Source organism: Acinonyx jubatus, chromosome B4, assembly GCF_027475565.1.
Source record: "Acinonyx jubatus isolate Ajub_Pintada_27869175 chromosome B4, VMU_Ajub_asm_v1.0, whole genome shotgun sequence".
NCBI lineage: Eukaryota > Metazoa > Chordata > Mammalia > Carnivora > Felidae > Acinonyx > Acinonyx jubatus.
Genome location: NC_069387.1, coordinates 81,684,116 through 81,705,729, shown reverse-complemented (window position 1 = coordinate 81,705,729; position 21,614 = coordinate 81,684,116). Strand labels below are relative to the sequence as shown.

Sequence of the window (21,614 nt, the reverse complement as noted above, 5' to 3'; positions counted from 1 at the left end):
CCTTTAGTCTCCTGAACACCTTTCTGCCCCTTCCCTACTAAAGGGAGGGGACCTTATACTCTCTGCCTTCTCCTTCTAACCCCTCGAGAGGCTGACAGTGACTTAGATTCCTGAGGAATGAATTCTGTGTCCTGAGCCAGATGATGAAACCCAGGCCCAGAGAGCATGTTGAATGCAAATGTGTCTTGAATCAAAGTGTAGCTTCCCATTAAGAACCCTCCTGAGCTTGGGAATGTCAAGGCCCAGCATGCTGGCAGAACAATGAAACAGCTCTAAACCTGGGACCCAGTGCAGAGTGGCCCATGTCACCCCATGTGTAGTCACATGGACACAGAGAGCAGAGGGCAGGGAAAGGGTGAGGGAGCCCTGCTGACAGCAAGCTATCTTTCTGGGCAGGATTTGGGATTTTCAAGGGCATATGTCAGCGCTTACAAAAGTAGCCCAAAGAGCAGACAGGTTGAGGATAGGAAAAAATGTTCCAGAAAGACAATGATCAGGAGGGAAATTAAAGACTTCATGCCAGAGAGCCTGGAGGCCAGACTGCCTATACAGCCATCCTGACTGAGGAGGCCAGACCCTTTTCTGATCATAGCCTGTCTGCCTGTTCCCTGCAAAGCCATGTGGCTGTACCTGGCAGCCCTCGTGGGCCTGTACTACCTCCTGCACTGGTATAGAGAGAGGCAGGTGGTGAGCGACCTCCGAGACAAGTACGTCTTCATCACGGGCTGTGACTCGGGCTTCGGGAACCTGCTGGCCAGGCAGCTGGACCTGCGAGGCTTGAGGGTGCTGGCCGCGTGTCTGACGGAGAAGGGGGCAGAGCAGCTGAGAGACCAGACATCAGACAGGCTGGAGACGGTGATCCTGGATGTCACCAAGACAGAGAGCATCTCTGCGGCCACCGAGTGGGTGAAGGAGTGTGTGGGTGACGGAGGTACTGCCCAGATTCCTGTTTGTGCCTCTTTGTTGCTTCTCTCTATGCAAGGGAGACCTTTTTTCTGCTAACTCGGAAGATTCCCAGGATGTTTTCCAGAACTTGAAGTCATACTAGCTTTCTTTGCCTCACCCAGCTTATCAGAAGAGGGTCTTCCTTCTCCACTGCCCCCCACCCCTTGAGACCTTGGAGCTCTGGAGTTTTGGGGAGAGGGTGCCCTGATGAAGATGTGCCCTCCCCGAATTCCTCCTCTCTCAGCAGAGGTTCTGGATTTCTTTTTTTTTTTTTTAAGAATTTTTTAAATGTTTATTCATTCTTTGAGAGACAGAGCATGAGTGGGGGAGGGGCAGAGAGACAGGGAGACACAGAATTTGAAGCAGGCTCCAGGCTCTGAGCTGTCAGCATAGAGCCCGACGCGGGGCTCAAACTCACAAACCGTGAGATCATGACCTGAGCTGAAGTTGGACGCCCAACCGACTGAGTCACCCAGGCGCCCCGGTTCTGGATTTCTTGATGCTGAGTGACTAGGAAGACTCACTTTCTGGAGGAGGAGTTGAGACAGGGGACCCAGCCTGAATGCTTGCTTTGGTGGCTGGGGGCATTGCTGGAGCCAGGTCCTGTTCTCAGCACTTTAACAACACCTCATGGTATTCTATGAAATTGTTTCCTGCATTTTATTCATCATATTCAATATAAACGATGTCTTGGCAAACTTTTTTGTTGTGTTTTGTCCCGGAGCCTTGTGACGTCCTTGCCCCTCTGCCTGTCTGCCTTGCAGGAGGGAGCTCTCCTACTCTGGGGTGAAGGTGGCTGTGATTGAGCCTGGTTTCTTCAACACTGGAGTAACCAACTCTGAGAAGATTTCTGGGGCCATCCAGGAAGCATGGGATCAGGCCAGCCCGGAGGTCAAGGAGATCTATGGGGAGAAGTTCCTGGCATCTGGTGAGTGAGCTGTGGACTGGGGGGAAGGGAGACAAACCCTTGTGGGGTAGCCTGAGCCCATCCCAGCTCCTCCTACAGACTGGGTCAAGCCTCCAGGCTCTGACTCAGCCCACACAGTGGGGACATTTAACTCCATCCCCATGGTCCCGTGTGGCCACCTGCTGACCTCAGGAAGAGCCAGGCTTGTTAGACCTAGGGGCCACGCTTTCCTCTAATGCCCTCATTATTTGGGGAGGAAACTGAAGCCAGAGAGGGAAGACATGCATGGATTCCGGACAAGCTGGCATTAGCCAGCTGGTTTTCAGGTGCTTACATTTCTAGTGTTTGTAGAGACCTCAGTTTCTGCGGAGCACATATTCCCAGGAATAGAGCCAGAGGGGGCGTAGTGTGGAGAGTGTTCCTGTGGGAAGGAGTCGGGACACACTCGGATGACATCCCTGCGTCAGATCCTCACAGTGAAGGCACGGATGTGTCTCTGCATTTTTGCGTTCCCACTCCAGATAGTGGAAGCTGCCTACCTGTAGGCCTGGAAACAAGTTGCACAATTGGTACCTACTCCCTGTCCTTTCCAGCTCCCTTTTCCATCACCTATGGCTCCCCTCTTCAGAAGATCCACACCCGGTGGAGAAGAGGGAATGGGTGGGAGGGACGCGCCCACGGGAAGGCAGTCTCGCTGAGTTTCGGCAGGGCACCACCAGGGGGCGCGCGCCTCCGCTCCAGCGCGCGCTCGGTTACAGGTGCTTGTCTGGGGAATCTGGCAGAGTTGCCCCTTTCCGGGGGCGTGCGTGGGGATCTCAGCGTCTGGACGTCCTGTGCAGGATCTCAGCGCAGAGATCCGCAGCAGCGAGTCTCCATTCCCCTGGCGCCCCTGCGGGGTTTCTCGTTCTGGGCCCCACAGCTCCCAGGTGAGTGGCACCCCAGCCTCTTTCTCTTACTATCCTCTCTGAACTTCCTGTGATTTCAGAGAAATGAACTCCGAAGCTCCTGGCACCGCTGACAGGCGGTCACGTTGTTTTGAGGCTTTACAAGAGTGAAGCAGCAGGTGCTGAGGGCTGGGAGGTGTCTCTGCCACGTGGCCCCTTGAAAGTTGATGGTTGAAGGAATCTGTGGTTACTGAGAAAAAAATCTCCAATTCCTTACAAGTAAAGAAACACGGCCTTATCCCTTAATGGGGTTTGGACATACGTGTCTCTTTGGGTCTCTGAGAGTTTCCAGGGCTCCTTCCTTCCTCCTTGCCTTCTTCTCCACTGCCCTTGAGAAAGCCCTTGTTAGGAGGGTCCTGGCAGTGACCCCCAGGAAGCAGAAACAGGTGAGGCTCTGCAGGACCAGGCCTTGCCAGGCTGCCACCGCTTCCCGCCTTAAGAGATAAATGCTTTCAGGACTACAGTCACCTCTCTGCACATAACAGTTTCAACTAAAGGCTTAATCTGTACCCCTTTCTGTCCTTTTCACCTGCTGGGGGATACTTCTGCAGTTATGGGGCTTACAGCCCTCACTGCTTGCGTGAGGTTTTAGGTCCTCTGCAAGCCAGTCTTTTCTGCCTTCTAAGTCTGTGTCTGAAATTCTGGATGTGGGAGGGGCAGAGGGTAATGCAGGCAGGCACCCGGGGCCTGCTGAAAGGGTAGCAGCTGTGAGCCCCGCTTTGCTGAAGTGCTTCCTTTCAACGTTCCCAGCAACTGGGAACAGTCTCTCTCCTGCATGTGCCCACCTTCATTCCCTTCTCCCCCAACTTTGCCTCCAATATCAGACACCCCTTTAGTCTCCTGAACACCTTTCTGCCCCAGAGAAATACTGTATCTGGAGGGAATCTATTCCTTAAACATTTTGACTTCTCCGATCTCAGTGAGAGTGACAATGACTTAGTCTTCTCAGAAATGAATTCTGAATTCTTATCTGACTCAGATAAGGAAACCCTGGTTCATAGCATAAGCTGGCAGCCAAGGTCACACAGCTGGTTGGTAGCAAACCTGGGTGTTGAAACCACATGCGTCTCGATTCGCAATGTATATATCTTCTTCGTAAGAATCTCCAGTAGGTCAGGGAGACCAGAGGTACAGCCTCGAACAGGAACAAAGTAAGAAGACAGTTCTGAACCATGAGATTTAGGACATAGGGGATTCCAGTGTGTGTGGGGGGGGGGGGGAGGGTTGGGGGGGGTTTATGAGGGAGTAGGTGGGCAGAGGAAAATGGGAGGAGTGGAAGGACCAGGAGAAGGTGACTGAGAAAAGTATCCTCATGTCAAAGGATTCTTTGTGAAATCCAATGGCATCTAGTAGAAACAGCATTAATGTACAGAAGAGCATGCCAGTTGAGGCCGGAATCAAGAGTACTCACTAAAGGCAGTGACCAGGAAGAACTTGAGGACTCCATGTCAGACAGCCTGGCGGCTGGCCCGCTACTCACACCTTGTGTGTTCCTAAGTCATCCTGTCTGAACACCGGCTACACTCTTGTTTCATTTCAGCCTGTGTGTTCCCCACAAAGCCATGTGGCTGTACCTGGCGGCCCTCGTGGGCCTGTACTACCTCCTGCGCTGGTACCGGGAGAGGCAGGTGGTGAGCGACCTCCGAGACAAGTACGTCTTCATCACGGGCTGTGACTCGGGCTTCGGGAACCTGCTGGCCAGGCAGCTGGACCTGCGAGGCTTGAGGGTGCTGGCCGCGTGTCTGACGGAGAAGGGGGCAGAGCAGCTGAGAGACCAGACGTCAGACAGGCTGGAGACGGTGATCCTGGATGTCACCAAGACAGAGAGCATCTCTGCGGCCACCGAGTGGGTGAAGGAGCGTGTGGGAGACAGAGGTACTGCCCAGATTCCTGTTTGTGCCTCTTTGTTGCTTCTCTCTGTGCAAGGGAGACCTCTCTTCTGCTAACTGGGAAGATTCCCAGGATGTTTTGATTTTCGAAGCCTCAAGCTTTGGAGTTTCCTGAGCAGAAGGCCTGAGTGCCTGAGTCTGAGCCCAGGGTTAAATGAGCTCAGCCTGAGTTTAGGGCCAATAGTCTGAGGAGGTGTTGGGACACTGAGGCTTGCTACGGGGCAGCGTGGGGCTGAGCCAGGCTAGACCCAGGCTCCTGATCTCAGCAGATACACATTTTCTTGTTGGTTCCTTCCCACCGGGCCCTCTGCAGGGCTTTAAGATCAGCCCCACTTAACTTATGAGGACACTGAGGCTTATGAGGGAGCTGAAGGGACTTTTGGTCAAATGTGGGTGAGGGGTCCTATTCTTCCCCCTCTATTATGCTGCCTGCCCTTTTCGGGAAAGAAGACATCATTGATGTCTTTTTTGTGATTAAAAACGTAAAACATGCTCCTTGTATACAACATAGAAGATGATAAAGATAAAAGGAGATTTTCCAAATGTCAGTTTCCAGAGTCAGTTACATAGTTATGTATCCTATGATCAGCATTTTCATTGTCAAATCCTTTTTTTTCTTTTTTAAAAATACTTTTTAATGGTTTTTTTTTGTGTGTGTGTGTGTGTGTGTGTGTTTAGAAAGAGAACGAGAACATGAGCCAGTGGGGGAGGGACCGAGAGAGAACCCCAAGCAGGCTCCACACTGTCAGCACAGAGCCCTATGCAGGGCTCGATCTAACAAATCGTGAGATGATGACCTCAGCTGAAATCAAGAGTCAGACGCTTAACTGACTGAGCCATCTGGGTGCACCTGGGCACACTCTTAACGAAGCTGGGCTTATTGCCCCTGGTATGCCAGGCACTGAGGAGCAGCAAGTTGAGAAGGAACATCCCGGCGGTCCAATAGCTCAGTGTGCGTGCAAACGCTGATGCCCCGTAGTCACTTCATTCTCACTTCCTCTCTTGCACCCTTTTCCTTTATACATGTAGATGTTGTTGATGTGGTAAAAAAAAAAAAAAAAAAAGTGGATTGGAAGGTGACTTGGAACCACAGTCATGTCTCACTCAGGCACACGGTGTTGCTCTCTCCCTACCCTGTAACCAGGACTCTGGGGCCTGGTGAATAATGCTGGCATCTCCATTCCCTCGGCACCCAACGAGTGGCTGACCAAGCAGGACTTCATGAAGATACTTGACGTGAACTTGTTGGGGTTGATAGAGGTGACCCTGAGCCTGCTGCCCCTAGTGAGGAAGGCGAGGGGCCGCGTGGTCAACATCTCCAGCATCATGGGCCGGGTGTCCCTTCTGGGTGGGAGCTACTGCATCTCCAAGTATGGCGTCGAGGCCTTCTCCGACTCCCTCAGGTATTGGACTGGGACAGAGCCCATCCTTTCAGTCTTCCTGCTTCTGTGCTTCTGGGGGAGATTTTCCAGGGGGTTCAATCACTCACAACCTCAAAGGCTCTTCCTTCCAGATGCCTCTGTCTTGCTTCGTGCTAGGAATTCATTGGGAAGCACCTTCCCGTGTTCTGGGCATTGGGATGGGCCCCAGGCCTATACAGTTGGTTTCACCTATGGTTGCCCTGAAGGGGGGCCCACGGTTGGGAAATGCTTGAGGCAGAATTGGACCTGAGATCATTTGGCTACAGAGCTCATGTCCATAATTCCTATAATATTCAGCTTCAGGGGGCCCTCGACATGGAGGTCCAGCATTTGACTCAGTTCAACAAGATGCTTCTTGGCATTTCTGTGAGTGCACAACAAATGTGTCTGAGGACAACAAGACGAGGTCCCTGACCTAAAATGTCTGACAGCTGAGAAAGGGACAAGAGAGACACAAATGCTGTGACCATCTATCACGTTGGTCCTGACTAACTTAGCTAGCTATGGTGGTGGTGGTGGCCAGTGGAACAAGGGGAGAGTCTTAGAGAATGGCCTGAGCTGAGGATTGAAGAAATGAACTTGGAAACCTGGCAAAGTAGGGTCAGAAGGCCTCCTGTATGAGGGAACGACTCGAGCCCAAGCCCAGGGTGAGTAATGGCTGACTGCCTATGCTGTGGGGTCCTCTAGGCTAGTGGACAAGGCCTGGTCAGGCAGAGGGGATGCTGGGCAGGTGGGCTCAAGGAGACACGGGGGCCCCGGACAGGCTGCAAACCTTCTTGCTATTGGCAGCAGGACCCCGTAGAAGGGATTTACTCAGGGGAGCAACGTGGTCAAATCAGCCTCCGGAGAACCCACTGGCCGCAGGGCAGAGGTTGGCTCTGGGTGTCGGGGATCTGAGATGTAGGCAGAGATGTTCCTCAGAGGACAGAAGGCAGACGAGGGAGCAGGGTACAGGAGGTAAAATGGGCAAAGTCTGGAGATGGATTGGATGTGAAGGGAAATAGGAAAGGATGGCATGTAAGTGGTGCTTCACAGCAGAAGAGGTAGGATGTGAGCTAGCCAGCACGCGTGTGGACAGTACTGAAAAACATGTGCACACCTTATGCAGAGATACATCATCATTATTTTCTCCCCCTGGATGCTGCTCTTGGAACCTGTCCGAGCTTTTGAGTTTATCCCACCCCAATCCCAAGTTAGGTGTATATCGGGTTTGTTTGTTGTGTTTTGTCCCCGAGCCTTCTGACGTCCTTGCCCCTCTGCCTGTCTGTCTTGCAGGAGGGAGCTCTCCTACTCTGGGGTGAAGGTGGCTGTGATTGAGCCTGGTTTCTTCAACACTGGAGTAACCAACTCTGAGAAGATTTCTGGGGCCATCCAGGAAGCATGGGATCAGGCCAGCCCAGAGGTCAAGGAGATCTATGGGGAGAAGTTCCTGGCATCTGGTGAGTGAGCTGTGGACTGGGGGGGAAGGGAGACAAACCCTTGTGGGGTAGCCTGAGCCCATCCCAGCTCCTCCTACAGACTGGGTCAGGCCTCCAGGCTCTGACTCAGCCCACACAGTGGGGACATTTAACTCCATCCCCATGGTCCCATGTGGCCACCTGCTGACCTCAGGAAGAGCCAGGCTTGTTAGACCTAGGGGCCACGCTTTCCTCTAATGCTCTCATTATTTGGGGAGGAAACTGAAGTCAGAGAGGGAAGAACGTATGGATTCCTGACAAGCTGGCATTAGCCAGCTGGTTTTCAGGTGCTTACATTTCTAGTGTTTGTAGAGACCTCAGTTTCTGCGGAGCACATATTCCCAGGAATAGAGCCAGAGGGGGCGTAGTGTGGAGAGTGTTCCTGTGGGAAGGAGTCGGGACACACTCCGATGAAATCCATGGATTCAACCTGGAGATGAGTGGGGAGAGGTGGGGTGCTTTTAGAAACTTCTCTCAAATTGATCCCAAAGCAAGATTAAAAGGTGACGATATGTTGTTCCCTTTGGACAGTCAAGAAATCAGTGAAAAAGTTGAAGTCAACATGTTGCAACAATCTGTACTTGGTGACAAACTGCGTGGAACATGCCCTAACAGCCTGCCACCCCCGCACTCGATACTCATCTGGCTGGGATGCCAAGCTCCTCTACCTCCCCATGAGTTACATGCCTACCTTACTGGTGGATGCCATGATCTACTGGATGTCTCAAAGACCCATCAAGGCTCTGTAACCCCAGACTGGGGTGCATGGTAGGAGGGAGCTGGGTACTGTGTGAGGGTGGGAATCCCTCAGGGGGAGGGAAATACAGTGGAGGGGGGGGTTCTTGTGTCACCAGGGGCACCCATCTCAACTTCCTCCTCCCCTCCTCCCCAGACTTCCTTGGGCATTAGCACTCTAGGAATATTAGGAGGAAAGTCACAAGTTTTGTGATTGAGGAACAGGGACCCAATAGCACACAACCATACCCTGTTCCTTGAATGACCTCTCAAGGCTTGGAGTCTTTTGGCCCTCCTGCCACTTGAGGAATCCATTCTTGGCAGCGTGTTAGCAGCAGGGAGGGGCTCAGCCCCCACCTGCTCTGCTTCTGTCCCTGTACTCAAGGTGTGCCTTGCTTCTGTCCAGTGTCCCCCTCCTACAGGATGGACATGGCCTGGGGGAGTTAATGCCCCTTTCCACTGAAGATACCTCTGACAGGGATGGAGATGTGGATGGCAACCACCAGCCTGACCCATCAACCTGAGGTGCCAATTCACAGACCCTGGCTGAAAGGACATGTCTGTAATTGGAATCATGACAGAGGATACAGAAACAAACCAGTTGTTGAGTTGTCTTGAAACCTTGATGTCCATTGATTATTTTTGCCTTAAAATAAAAATTGATAAGTTTACCTAGATCCAGTGATTGGAACTGTGGCCTTGGGGAGTGGTGGGATATGAATCCATAAGAGAAGGAGTCAGGTGCCTTCATGGAGATCATGGGGGTGGGATTTTAAGAGAGGAGTTGGATCACTCTTCTTTCCAAAGAAGTGGGGTGGGAGGCTAATGTTTCTTTTCCAGGATTTTTCAAGTAACACGGTGTCACAGGAAGACCCAGGGATAGATAGACAAAGAGAAGTTGCTGAGGCACTGGCAGACTCCAGTCCCTTTCCTGGGGACATCAACCTCTCCCCTCAACAGTAACCTCTCCGCAGCCCTCTTTGTCCCCTCTTTTAGAGTTATGCCCCCCATCTGCAGCCATCCCCAGGTTCCCCAGCCCAGATCCCCTTTCTCACATCCTATGGTGGAGGACAGTAAGAGTCACTTCTGGACCCCAGTCTGTTGTTTTCTGCTAACCTTTGTTGAGCACCTACTATATACTAGGCAGGGGTTCCCTTAATTACCCAGCATTTCCCGAGACCACAACTCTCTACATCTCCACTGTTCTGATGATGTTCTGAGTATGAACTGAACAGAGAACGCATTGTACAAAGTGATGTAGATTCCTGGGCTGAGGACAAATTGGTGCTGGGAGCTGCCTCATCAGGTGCCTTAATTTTCTTCCCTCAGTTTCAAACTGAGGCTATGGAGACCTTAGGGGGACCTGATACTGTAGAATATCAGTGTTCTTGGTGAAAACAGAAAGGTCAGATGTGGCAGTGTCATTCATTCTCACCCTGTAGTAGGGGCTGGGGATGGCCTGGAGGAGCTGAAGGCCCCTCTCTGCTGAGGATACTAGTGAACAGACATGTGGGTGGAGTTCAACCACCAGCCTGACCTGTCAGCCTCAGGTGCCCACACAGCAGGGAGACCTGTCATCTGAGAGTGGGGCATTTCTAGCCCTAGGGAAAGAACCCTTCTGTGTGGTCCTGCAGCCCTCCACTGCGTGACCTGCTTTTTTGGGTGTTGGGAGTTTGAACCCAGGAGAGCATTTCCTTGACCATCAGTCAGCAGAGAGGCCCATGCGATGGTGGGTCAGGCCCGGTCCTGTGTCGGAGCAGTTCCAAGTCATCCCTTTCTAAATCCATAGACAATCCCTGGATGTCACCTGTCTTCTCAAGGATTGGGATACCCCTGGGGCTCTTCAGCCCTTGAGTGACCTTGTCTGGCTTCCCCTAGCCAAAATTTCCCTGTCCACTTACCCAGAGGGCAGAGTTAGGAGGTGCCTCCCAGACTGAGTGTATGCGTTGTGCCTTGGGCTTGGAATGCCATAGTTGGGGTTTGCCTCCACTGCTTCCCACCTCTGTCCCACACGGGGTTTGGATCAGCACCTCAGGGGTGTGTCCTTGATCTTACCTCTCACTCCTACCACCCTTGTTATAGAATGACCAACCTCTCTGGTCTTTCTTGAGGTGACACCTGCTTTATTTGATTCTGGAGCTTACCAACCTTGGTAGATAGCACACAGCATAGAGATGCATCCTTGTCTCTTCACCCTAGGAAATTTGTGGCCCCATTTCTTTCAGACTCTTTGAACAGGGAAGGTGTGGGTGGCTGGCCGCCAGTCCCTCGGGATGAGTTGGTGACTAGGCTCATCTTGGGGAATGGTGACTCTAGAGGTTTATTCAAGAGCCACCATAGACCCCAACATCCTTCTGTCCCTGAATCTTAGGCTCCTCTGTCTCATCTCCTTATTTCTTCTTCTTTACCAGCTTCCCTCCTAACTTTTGTGAGTTCTTTGCCCCATTTCCTGGAATTTCTCCCTCCCCTCCAAGTCCTGACCTTGAGACTTTCCCAAGTCTCTTATTCCAGTCTTCCTCTTGGAGCCAAGGAGTTGGCCCCAGGCCATTCCTGCAGCTGCCCAGGGAACTCATGACCTGCCCTTATCATCTGGCTGGACCTCATCTCAATGATGTTCATGTCAGAACTCTCTCGTCTCCTGCCTCTGAATTCTCTTGCCACTTGTGGTTCTACCCGTTATCAGCCCCAGTATATTAAAATCCCCCTGACTCCTGGTCTCCCCTACCTCTGTACATCCAATTAGCCACTGTGTCAGTTGACTTCATAATCCCTTCCTTCCACTATCCCCTCTGGGCTTCTCAGATTACTAGATCCCCTAGTGTGTGCTTAGCCCTCGAGGTAGAAAGAAATGCCCAAGGGGGCCCAGCCCTGGGGGAGCTGATGTGTCTTCTGCCATTTACTTTGTCCATTTGTCCGGTCACCAAGTGAGGGTGAGAGCTGGGTCTGCCTGGAATGCAGTGGGGGCTCCTCATTGGTGACCTGAGTATCACCTCCCAAGACCCAGGCCCGGAGCCCCTCCATCTTTCTGCTTTCAGAAACAGCCTCCCTGGCCATCCATAAGAGACTCTTAAATACAGAGAACAAGTTGAGGGTTGCTGGAGGGCTGGGGGGGGGGGGGGATGGGCTAGATGGGTGATGGGCATTAAGGAGGGCATTTGTTGAGATGAGCACTGGGTGTTATATGTAAATGATGAATCATTGGGTTCTACTCTGGAAACCAATACTACACTGTCTGTTAACTAACTTGAATTAAAAAAAAAAAGAAATTAAAAAGAAAAAAAGCAGCCTTCCTGCAGAAGAGTTCTGCTGCCTCTGGCCTCAGTGAAGTCACGTCCACCCTGGGGAAAACCTTTTGTTTTTCTTAATCTCTCATAATGGAGATTCACCTAAGGACAGAGAATTGCAAAGAGCCAGTAACTTGAAACTCATTTCTTTTGGGACTTGGGGGGCACAAAGCCAATTCTGTTTGTTTTACATTAATGAATTTGTCTTAATTTTTTTGCCTGAAAATAAAAATTAAGTTTATTTACATGTCTGAACTCATGACAAATGATTTTGATCCCTGGGCCAGAGGTGGGAGATTCCCAGGGATGCTCTCTGGGCTGAGTCCTCCTTTCTCACCTGGCCTGCTCAGACCACCCAGGTGAGCCACCTCTCAGCATCAGCATCATCAACGGGGTCTTTCCTATCCTTGGCAGCTTCACCTATCAGGGCTGGGGGAGAGCGAGAGGCAGCCACCAGTACTGAGGTCACAAGGCTTCAGGTTGGACTTGAATTTCTTGCATCTAGGCTAATTGGTATGGTGATGCATCCACCTATAGAAATTATAAAGTGGCTCATCCAGAAGCCCTGTGTCTGTTGCCAGTGGAAGAAAGCTCTTCTCAGTGGCTTTCAGCAGACTGCCAGCTGGGGCTCAGAAGACCAGCCTCTCCAGCTGTCTCCTGAGCCCAATACTTCTTGGCCACCAGCATCCTCTTGCCCTATGGCAGCTATCACGGATCTCTCCTTTATGTATCGATGGTTCAAGAACTGCAATCTGGTCCGCAACCTCTCAGACAAGTATGTCTTCATCACAGGCTGTGACTCGGGCTTCGGGAACCTGCTGGCCAGGCAGCTGGTTGATCGGGGCATGCGGGTGCTGGCTGCTTGCTTCACTGAGGAAGGGGCCCAGAAGCTTCAGCAGGATACCTCTTACCGACTGCAGACCACCCTACTGGATGTCACCAAGACTGAGAGTATAAAGGCAGCGGCCCAGTGGGTGAGGGACCAAGTGGGTGAGCAAGGTGGGGCAAATTGCATTCTTTGGCCTTCTTAGTTTATTCTTCTGTCTTTCTCTTCTAGGCATCTGACAGTGATCAGGGACAGTGTTGTTCAGATGTAGTAGGAGAGGTGATGTAGAGAAAGGGGTTGGGGCTTTGGCTCAGTGGTTTGGAAACTGTTGCTTAGTTTGGTCTGTTCACACAAAAGGGGTGATTTCCCAAGGAAGTTTTTTTCTGCTAGAGACTCAGAGGGATGGGGGAAGGTTGCCAGAGGATGTGGGAGAGGGAAGACTTGTTCTGTATGTCCAAACCTCTAAAGATGGGAGTTGCCTCTCTGGGACTTAGGTAGTCCTAACCATCAGTTCCAACTGAAATGTGAGCACCTTTCTTACTGGGAGTGGGCTGGGGAGAGGGAAGAGGGGACAGGAGGTTGGACTCCCTGAGCAGGGACATTTGCTCTCCTTGATTGTGTCAAACTGGAAGGCAGGGGAGACAGAGATCTGTCCTCTTCCTTCACATCATGGTGGGTATTGGGTTGACCTCAAGGTAAGTGATGACATCAGAGTGACCGCTCCTATTGGGAAAGGAGGCCGTGGGCTGGCTGGGCTGGCCCAGGACTACATGCAAACCTGCCCAGGAAGCTTCCTGCATGCAGGGCATGGGCACAGGAGCAGGAGAAACAGGCTGGCTCTGTTGTGGAACAGCAGCCTGGAGGAAGTCCTGGCTCCTAAGGGAACTGGTCTGGGGGCCGGAGAGCCCTGGGGCCCAGGAGGGGCCAAACAGTAACTCTCTGCTTGATTTTTCTCCTTAGCATTTACCACTATCTAATATTCCATATATTTTACTTATTTTTCTTATTCATTGTTTGTTTCCCCTGCTAGAATAAAGGTTCCTAGGATGGGGCGGGGGGCAGGGCTTTTTGCCTCTTTTCTTTTATAGATCCTTAGTACAGAATAGTGTCTGGCATCTAGTACGGTGCTCAATAAATTTTTGTTGAATGAACTAATTAATGAATAATTCAGCGAGAGTCAGTCTCTTTTCTCAATAGGCTGCCTTGCCCTACATTTAGCTGTGAGCCACTTGTGTTAATGAGTCACTGGGTATATTAGTTTCCTGTTGCTGTTCTAACAAATTAACACAAAAATGTAGTGGCTTAAAACAACACAAATTTATTATCTTAAAGTTCTGGAGGTCAGAAGTCCAAAATGGGTCTCACTGAGCTAAAATCAAGGTATCAACAGAGCAGTGTTCATTCTGGAGGCTCTAGGAGAGGATTCATTTCATTGCCTCTCCCAGCTTCTAGAGGTTGCCTGCATTTCTTAGCTCATGACCCTCTTCCTCTATCTTCAAGACCAACAACATGGGGCCAAGTCCTTTTCACACTTCTGTCTCTCTGGTTGTCTTTCATCTCCTTCTTCCACTTAAAAAAATCCCTGTGATTATATTGGGTTTAGCAGGCTGATCCAGGATAATCACCCCGTTTTAAGGTCAGTTGATAAGCAATTTGAATTCCATCTGCTATCTTCATTCCTTCTTCCCGTGTAATCCCCCATATTAATAGGTTCCAGGGATTTGTACGGTGACTATTTGGGGAGCCATTTTCTGCCTACTCCATTGGGCAACATTCTTGGTCTAAGAAGTACTAGGAAAGCGGCGGGGCGGGGGGCAGGGGTTTTGGCATACTTTCTCGTGGCCCCTGAGAGTCCCTGGCACAGCCCTAAAGCTATTCACACTGCTCTGATGGTTCTCTAGTTGCTCTTTACAGGAAAAAAAAAAAATGAAGGCTGTCCTGGTTTGCCAGCAGGCAGAGCTGTCTACCAGGATGATCACAGGTAGTGGAGAGTGTGTGTCCCTTTTCCATGGACAGCACCTGGGTTTTATAGTCTTTGGGTCTCAGGAGCCTCATTTCCTCCTCTGTAAGACAAGAGAGCCTCCTCTGGCTGGGGAGGTTTGAGTCCTGCCAGCCAACTGGTCTCCTGGGGTCTCGTTAATTGAGGGAAGGCAGGAAGATACAGTAGGGACATGGCTTGTGTGTGGACCCCAGGCATAGGAGGAGGGTGGACCAAGAGTGGTGTTTACATCCTGACAAGTTATTGGAAGAGAGTGCAGTTGTGCTGGGAGGAGTATCTTGGGGCTGCAGGAGTCAAGGTGAGCTGGGAGGATGAGGGGAGGGGAAGGGAAGGCAAGGCACCTGAGCAGTGGGGTTTTTGGAATCTTTGATACCAAAGGTGTCAAGGTGGAAGGTGTCCTTAGGAATCGTTTTAAGGACTTTTCCAATGTGTTTTTAGAATCAAACCTCCTCCTCCAAGTGGAATTTCACTTGGAAGCTTGACATGTAAAACAAATGGAAGTTGAGCCTCCCCTGCATCTCCTGAGCCAGTTCTGGGGTTCAGCCTGGAAGGGTCTCAGGATTGCAAACCCCAGGCTGGAAGCAACTGTCCTGGCCAGTCGATAAAGGACCTGAGGCCCAGAGAGAGGAAGTGACTTGTCCAAGGCTGAAGGTAGAAATAGAACTGGAACTTAAGGATCTTCAGGTGTGGGTTCCTGCAGAGCTGAATGACAATACTTAGCATTATTTCTCTCCATTTGTACCAACTCAACTCAAATTAAATATTTGAAAGAGAGCCCTTATTACATTTTTTTCATGATTGTTTTATTTAAATGTGTTACACATTTATGAATATTATTTATTTCCTCTCTGGTTTGTGAGCTCCTTGAGGGACAATATCTATCTTGTTCATTTTACATCCCCAGCACCTTCCTCTGTAACTGACAGAGAATAGATATATGAGTAGATAAATGGATGAATGTGTGAATGGATGAACTCATTTTAATAATGTGTGAAATGGAGTCGGTTTCTTACACTTAGGTGGATAGAGAGGGGGAAGCATGATAAGGGCAAGACTTCAACCATTAATTCATTGGTATGAAAATTATCTCTCTCTTCCCAGAGCTAATAGCTTAGGTGCTATTAGCTAAAGCCTGGACTGTAGCTGGTACAGGGCCCCAGCTAGCACAGTGACAGTCTGTGTGAATCATAAAAAGTGCCCCTTTGGGGAAAACTAATTAGTAAAAGGCATATCTTCCTTTGGGCTGTCATAGCTCCCCATCACATGCCACCAGCCTGCCTTCTTGTGCCTTGTGCACCTGCTCGACCATCCTCAGAAGCCCTGGGCTGGTGGGTGGTGGACACTGATGATTTTCCAGAGATGCTAATGACTTCTGTGTGGTTCTCTCTCCCTCCATCATGCCCCCAGGCCTCTGGGCCCTGGTGAACAATGCAGGTGTAGGCCTGCCCAGTGGGCCCAATGAATGGCTGACGAAGGAGGACTTTGTGAAGGTGATCAATGTGAACCTGGTGGGACTGATCGAAGTGACCCTCCACATGCTGCCCATGGTCAAAAAAGCCCGGGGCAGGGTCATCAACATGTCCAGCTCTGGTGGTCGCGTGGCTATCATCGGTGGTGGCTACTGCGTCTCCAAGTTTGGCGTCGAGGCCTTCTCTGACAGCATCAGGTGACTGGGCCCTGGTGCCAAACCACTCTGGGTCGGAGTCCTGGGGATTTCACCTCAGGAAGAGAGAGCTGGGGAGGGCAGCATGTGGGCAAGGGAGTTCTGGAGGGAGGGAGCTAACACAGTAGCAGGAAGAGGGCTAGTCCTCAGGGAGCCTTCCCCAAGGACCAGGAGAAGGGATGAGGAGAACAGGTAGGGTGGTGATAGGAGGCTGTCTTCCTGTATTCCCTTCAGCTGTCTCAAAGTAAGTAAAACTATGTTTGGGCCTATGAGGGTAGAAAGGAGAGTATTTGATGCAGACAGAGAGGCCTGGAGGCAGATATGCTCATGGGAGACTCTCAAAGGAGGATTCAGGCCTTACCCAGACCCCCTCACTCCTTTGCCACGTGGGTGTTGAGTATGAGGCTGAGTGGGTGAACCTGGTAGGAGGCAGGGCTTTGGTCTAGATTTCTCTGTTGACTTCCTTCCTGCTGAGTTTGCTAATGCAAACTGCTTGGGCAAGGGCTGAGGCCCTGATATGCATGAAGGCAATGCCTGGCCTGGCACAGGGGTGGAGGGAAGCACCTCCAGGTTTCCGGGGAAATAAGCCCCTGTAGAGATCAGAAGTGACTGTGCCTGATGATCCTTTGTCATCGTAGTGCCCCAGACTGAGTCCAACTCTTCTTTCCCAGGCGTGAGCTCCACTACTTTGGGGTGAAAGTCAGCATCATTGAGCCGGGGAACTATCGAACATCCATCCTGGGCAAGGAAGGCATGGTTTCCCGCATGCGAAAGCTGTGGGAGCGGTTGCCTCAGGAGACCCGGGACAGCTACGGAGAGGACTACTTCCACATCTGTGAGTTCTCTGGGAGGGAGACGAGTCTCTGAGAGGAACAGCGAGATCTTGGGGATCACTGACTCGTTTCATTTCACAGATAATGGGATGGAGGCTCAGAGGGGTTAAGGACCCAAAGTCACACAACTAGTGGCAGGCTGGGATTTGAGAATAGAAGCCAAGGGCACAACTGCTCAGAACAATAGCCTTTGCGGGGAGAGTGGTGGTAGGGGAGATGCTGCCCAGGGACGTTCCCCACTCCTGGCACCTGCCTCCTGACATATTATTAGGCAGGTGCACAGGTGAAAATGTACTGACATGAGTACAGAGAAGTTAAGAGCACAGCTGCTTCACTATAGTAGTTTTCTCTCTAGGAAACACAAAGGGCGTTCATTGGAGTTGGAGGTGAGGGTACTTAAACCACACTGTCCCACCCTCATCAACTGCTCACCACATTCTTGCATGGAGAGGTGAATTCTCTGTCTCCCTAGACCATCCCCAAATTTGGACCAGCTATTTCTCCTTTTGTTTTCAAGTTTTAATCCCTTATTGGGATGCCTGACTCTCAGGCACCATTTCCTTCTGGAGTTCTTGGGGCTCTCGTTGAAGTATGAGTCCCAGTGACCTGCCCCCATCCCAGAGTCCTGGGGCAAAGTTGTACATCAGGGCCGGTAAGTGTACCATGAGGTTTGTCTATTTGTGTTGTGAGCCTTGGCAGACTTGGACCACTCAGATGCCTCACACCCATCTTCATACCCATGTACGCAATGCTAACAGAACAGCCCCTCACATTTGTTAGAGACTTACAATGTATCTGCCTGTGCCTTAGGTCATTTGAGCCCCATAATGGCCTAATGACCAAGGCAAGGGCAGTGTTACAATTTTTTTTAAGTACTCTCCACACCTAATGTGGAGTTTGAACTTACAACCCCAAGATCAAAAGTCGTGTTCCACCAGCTGTGCCAGCCAGTCATCCCAGCGTTACTATTTTTTAATAACATTTTCTTTCTTGCATGACTTTGTAGAAAATATGGTAACTCTGAGACCTGTGTAGGAGAAACAACAAAACAAAACAAAACAAAACAAAACAAAACAAAACAGCCTCCAGTGACTAAGAATCCCACAAGCCAGAGAGTAATTTTACTTATTTTCTTCCAATTTTTCTCATGCACTTATATACACTTGCTTTCTTTTCTGTCCTGCTTCACTGTCTACCCTGCTATTATTCATCTTTATTATTCTTTAGGGCAGGTATTATTATTCCCATTTTATAGATGATGGAAGTTTCAGCTCAAAGTCACACAATCAGTAAGTGGCAGAACTGGGCACAGTTCTTCTGATTGCTAGTAGGAATTCAACACACAGTTTTTGAATTCAGGAAGAGAAATAGGATTATTTACAGGGTGTTCATGTAAGGGACAACCTGGAGGGTGTGGTAGATCTGCCTGAAATGTTGGATCTGATGGAAAGGAAGCTTGGATAGAATTCAGAAGAAACCATCTTTTGTGAAGAGCAACAGAGCCTTTGATTTCTGCCCCCTCTTGTACCCTCAGATACTGAGAAGTTAAAAAACATGATGCAGTTGGCAGAGCCAAGGATCAGAGAAGTCACCGACAGCATGGAGCACGCCATTGTTTCCCGGAGCCCCCGTATCCGCTACAACCCTGGCCTGGATGCCAAACTCCTCTACGTGCCATTGGCTAAATTGCCCACTCCCGTGACAGATTTCATCCTGAGCCGGTACCTTCCCAGGCCAGCAGACAGTGTCTGAGCTGGGGAAGTCCAGGTGGTTAGTGGAGTGTGGAGGAGGGAGGGGTATGGCAGAAGGAACTGCAGGGTCACAAGAGGTGGTGTTAGGCAATCGGGGTTCACTTTGCTTGGCTGACACCCACTGCCAGGGAAATATTGGATAACTTCTAGCAGAAGACAAGTGCCTCTTCCCACTCACTGGGGCCCCACAGAAAGCTGCAGGTGCAAAGACCTGAAGCATGGCCCCAAGAACATCTGTCACCCATTAAGGATATGGCTTTTTCTGGACCTGGAAATGTCAAGGGGAGGAAAACAAGCTCCTGCGGAATCATGAGACTCTCTCAGTTATCACCACCACTGCGAAATATTGCAGGATAATCAAACTCATGGAAGCATCTCAACCACTTTCCTATTGATCTCTCAATATGCATTAGCTTCATTCCCACAACCCATTATTTGAAGTATGTACTAGGGCAGACAGGGAGTGCAAGATTATATCAGGTAAAAGTTTATATTTTCTCTCTAAATAAATTTATCTGTTCATCAGTGATTGGGATCCACATAAAATAACATTCATTTATTTAATCATCATTGGTTAATTTTTCAAATATTTATTGTATGCCTATAAGATACCAGGCACTATGTAGGTGCCGGAAGGATGTAGAGATGATTAAATCATGGTCTTGGTTTTTTATTGTTTGTTTTGTGGCTTTGTGTTTTAGCACAATATCTAGTAGCAGAGATGGGACAACCAGTGATAGAAGAAACAGAAACCAGAAAATTATTATTTTTTTTATAGAGAGTATGTGAGTGTGAATGGGGAAGAGGCAGAGAGAGAGAGAAAGAGAGAATCACAAGAAGCTCCATGCTCAGCACAGAGCCCAGTGCAGGGCTCTATCCCACTACCCTGGAATCATGACCTGAGCCAAAATCAAGAGTTGGATGCTCAACCCACCACCCAGGCGCCCCCAGAAAATCAAATTTTTAGAACTATGAGGAACCTGAGAGGTCATCTAATTCAGTAGTTCCCAAACTGTACATTGTAATCACCTGGTTAATTAAAAATACAGACTCCTGGCCTCAATGTTAGAAAATCTGATTTAGTAGCTTGGGATGGGGCCCAGAAATCTGTGTTTGTAACAAGGTAATGATTCCAATGTCTTTGGCACTTGGGAACCACAGCTGGCTCCACAGCAGTATTGAACACTCAGAAGAAGTGACCTGCCCAAGGCCTCCCAGCATGGTGGCCAAGACAAAACTCAGGTGTTCAGATTCCCAAAGTAGAGTTATAGTTTTGAAGAATACATTTTGACATTAGTTACATTGTCAAGCCATGAAACTAAATTAAAAAAAAAAAACACCTTGAACTTCAAAGCATTTGTGCAGTTCTATTGAAAAGATTTCTTTGATCTTGAGGCAGGGTCATGTAATAAAGGTCAAATGTGAATTTTTAAAATTAAAATGTCTCTTTTAATTAATTATTTATTTTTTTAATGTTTATTTATTTTTGAGACAGAGACAGAGCACAGTCGGGGAGGGGCAGAGAAAGAGGGACACAGAATCTGAAGCAGGCTCCAGGCTCTGAGCTGTCAGCACAGAACCGGATGCAGGGCTCGAACTCACAAACGGTGAGATCATGGCCTGAGCCAGTCAGATGCTTAACCGACTGAGCCACCAAGCACCCCTAAAATTAAAATGTCTTTAATTTGTGCCTCTTCAACATCTGACTGAACTTGAAAATAACAAAATGAAAACTTAATTATCTCTGCAAAGACCCCTTTTCTAGGTGCCCCTTCCTGAAGTTTTAAATTGGCTTTTCTTTCCTTATTCACTTATTCAGCCTCTTAATCAAATTATCTTCACATGTTTTTGTTTTGTTTTGATATTTTTCTTTTTTTTATGTTTATTTATTTATTTTTGAGAGAGAGCACAAGCAGGGGAGGGACAGAGAGAGAGAGGGAGACAGAGAATCCCAAGCAGGTTTCATGCTGTCAGTGCAGAGCCTGATGCAGGGCTCAAACTCACCTCGAGATCTTGATCTGAGCCAAAATCAAGAGTTGGATGCTTAACCAACTGAGCCACCCAGGTGCCCCACGTTTTGATTGGATTTTAAGTAGGGAAGTAATGTGATCTGATTTAAATTTTGGAAGGGGGCTCTGTGGAGACTTAAATGAGGGGGCAGTGGTGGAAGAAACAGGACTATTGCATAATCCAAGCAAGAAACAATGGTACCGTAGGTTAAAGTGGTAGTAGAGGGGATAATGAGAATGGATAAAATCAGTATATAATTTGGAGGCGGAATTACTGAAGGATTCTAATCAGTTATTCTGTCAAAAAGAATTTATCGTGTTCCTACTGTGTTCCAGGCATAGTTCTAGATGCTGGAGTTAGAGTGGTGGACGAGACCAAGTCCTTCCTCCAAGCAGTTTATATTTTGATGGGGTGGAGGAATTGGGCAATAGACAAAAAATAAAAAAATAAAAAAAATGAATGAGAATTTTATATGGTAATAAATGCCATTAAGAAGAGAAAATGTAGTGGAGCTCCTGGGTGACTCAGTCGGTTAAGTGTCCAACTTTTGATTTCAGCTCAAGTCATGATCTCGAGGTTCATGAGTTCAAGTCCCACATCGGGCTCCACATTGGCAGTGTGGAGCCTGCTTGGGATTCTCTCTCTCTCTCTCTCTCTCTCTCCCTCCCCAGCTCATTCTCTCTCTCAAAGTAAATAAATAAAAGAAGAAGAAGAAGAGGAAGAAGAAGAAGAAGAAGAAGAAGGAGGAGGAGGAGGAGGAGGAGGAGGAGGAGGGTCCCCTGGGTAGCTCAGTCTGTTGAGAGTCCAGCTTCGGCTCAGGTGATGATCTCAGGACTTGTGAGTTCGAGCCCTGTATTGGGCTCTCTGCTGTCAGTGTGGAGCCCACTTCAGATCTTCTGTCTCCCTCTCTCTCTGCCCTTCTCCTGTTAGTGCTGTCTCTCTCTCTCTCT

At 49.4% G+C, this 21,614-nt stretch overlaps 2 protein-coding genes across 3 annotated transcripts; both read left to right on the top strand.

Annotated features, from left to right (window-relative positions):
• Nucleotides 1-424: 424 nt before the first annotated feature.
• On the top strand, nucleotides 425-8,979 carry RDH16 (retinol dehydrogenase 16). 2 transcript variants are annotated; one of them, XM_027071447.2, is made up of 7 exons: nucleotides 1,734-1,873; nucleotides 2,446-2,778; nucleotides 4,337-4,671; nucleotides 5,830-6,088; nucleotides 7,382-7,545; nucleotides 8,095-8,331; nucleotides 8,705-8,979. In XM_027071447.2, exons 1-6 carry the CDS (start codon nucleotides 1,815-1,817, stop codon nucleotides 8,310-8,312), a joined length of 1,368 nt encoding a protein of 455 aa, XP_026927248.1. In that variant the 5' UTR covers nucleotides 1,734-1,814; the 3' UTR covers nucleotides 8,313-8,331; nucleotides 8,705-8,979. The 2 variants fall into 2 exon arrangements, with proteins under 2 accessions (XP_014928677.2, XP_026927248.1); XM_015073191.3 differs by lacking the exons at nucleotides 1,734-1,873; nucleotides 2,446-2,778; nucleotides 4,337-4,671 and adding an exon at nucleotides 425-931.
• A 2,467-nt stretch (nucleotides 8,980-11,446) lies between these two features.
• On the top strand, nucleotides 11,447-21,132 carry SDR9C7 (short chain dehydrogenase/reductase family 9C member 7). The gene is made up of 4 exons (XM_015073186.3): nucleotides 11,447-12,581; nucleotides 15,815-16,073; nucleotides 16,742-16,905; nucleotides 18,438-21,132. Exons 1-4 carry the CDS (start codon nucleotides 12,098-12,100, stop codon nucleotides 18,653-18,655), a joined length of 1,125 nt encoding a protein of 374 aa, XP_014928672.3. The 5' UTR covers nucleotides 11,447-12,097; the 3' UTR covers nucleotides 18,656-21,132.
• The last annotated feature ends 482 nt before the right edge of the window (nucleotides 21,133-21,614 follow it).

Excerpts from the sequence above, each read along its gene's own strand:
- RDH16 (XM_027071447.2), top strand. The coding sequence starts at position 1,815 with ATGGGATCAGGCCAGCCCGGAGGTCAAGGAGATCTATGGGGAGAAGTT. Across the intron at positions 1,874-2,445 it reads GGAGAAGTTCCTGGCATCTG|CTCCCTTTTCCATCACCTAT; the intron begins GTGAGTGAGCTG and ends TGTCCTTTCCAG. Across the intron at positions 4,672-5,829 it reads GGAGCGTGTGGGAGACAGAG|GACTCTGGGGCCTGGTGAAT; the intron begins GTACTGCCCAGA and ends CCCTGTAACCAG.
- SDR9C7 (XM_015073186.3), top strand. The coding sequence starts at position 12,098 with ATGGTGATGCATCCACCTATAGAAATTATAAAGTGGCTCATCCAGAAG. Across the intron at positions 16,074-16,741 it reads GCCTTCTCTGACAGCATCAG|GCGTGAGCTCCACTACTTTG; the intron begins GTGACTGGGCCC and ends CTTCTTTCCCAG. Across the intron at positions 16,906-18,437 it reads AGAGGACTACTTCCACATCT|ATACTGAGAAGTTAAAAAAC; the intron begins GTGAGTTCTCTG and ends TTGTACCCTCAG.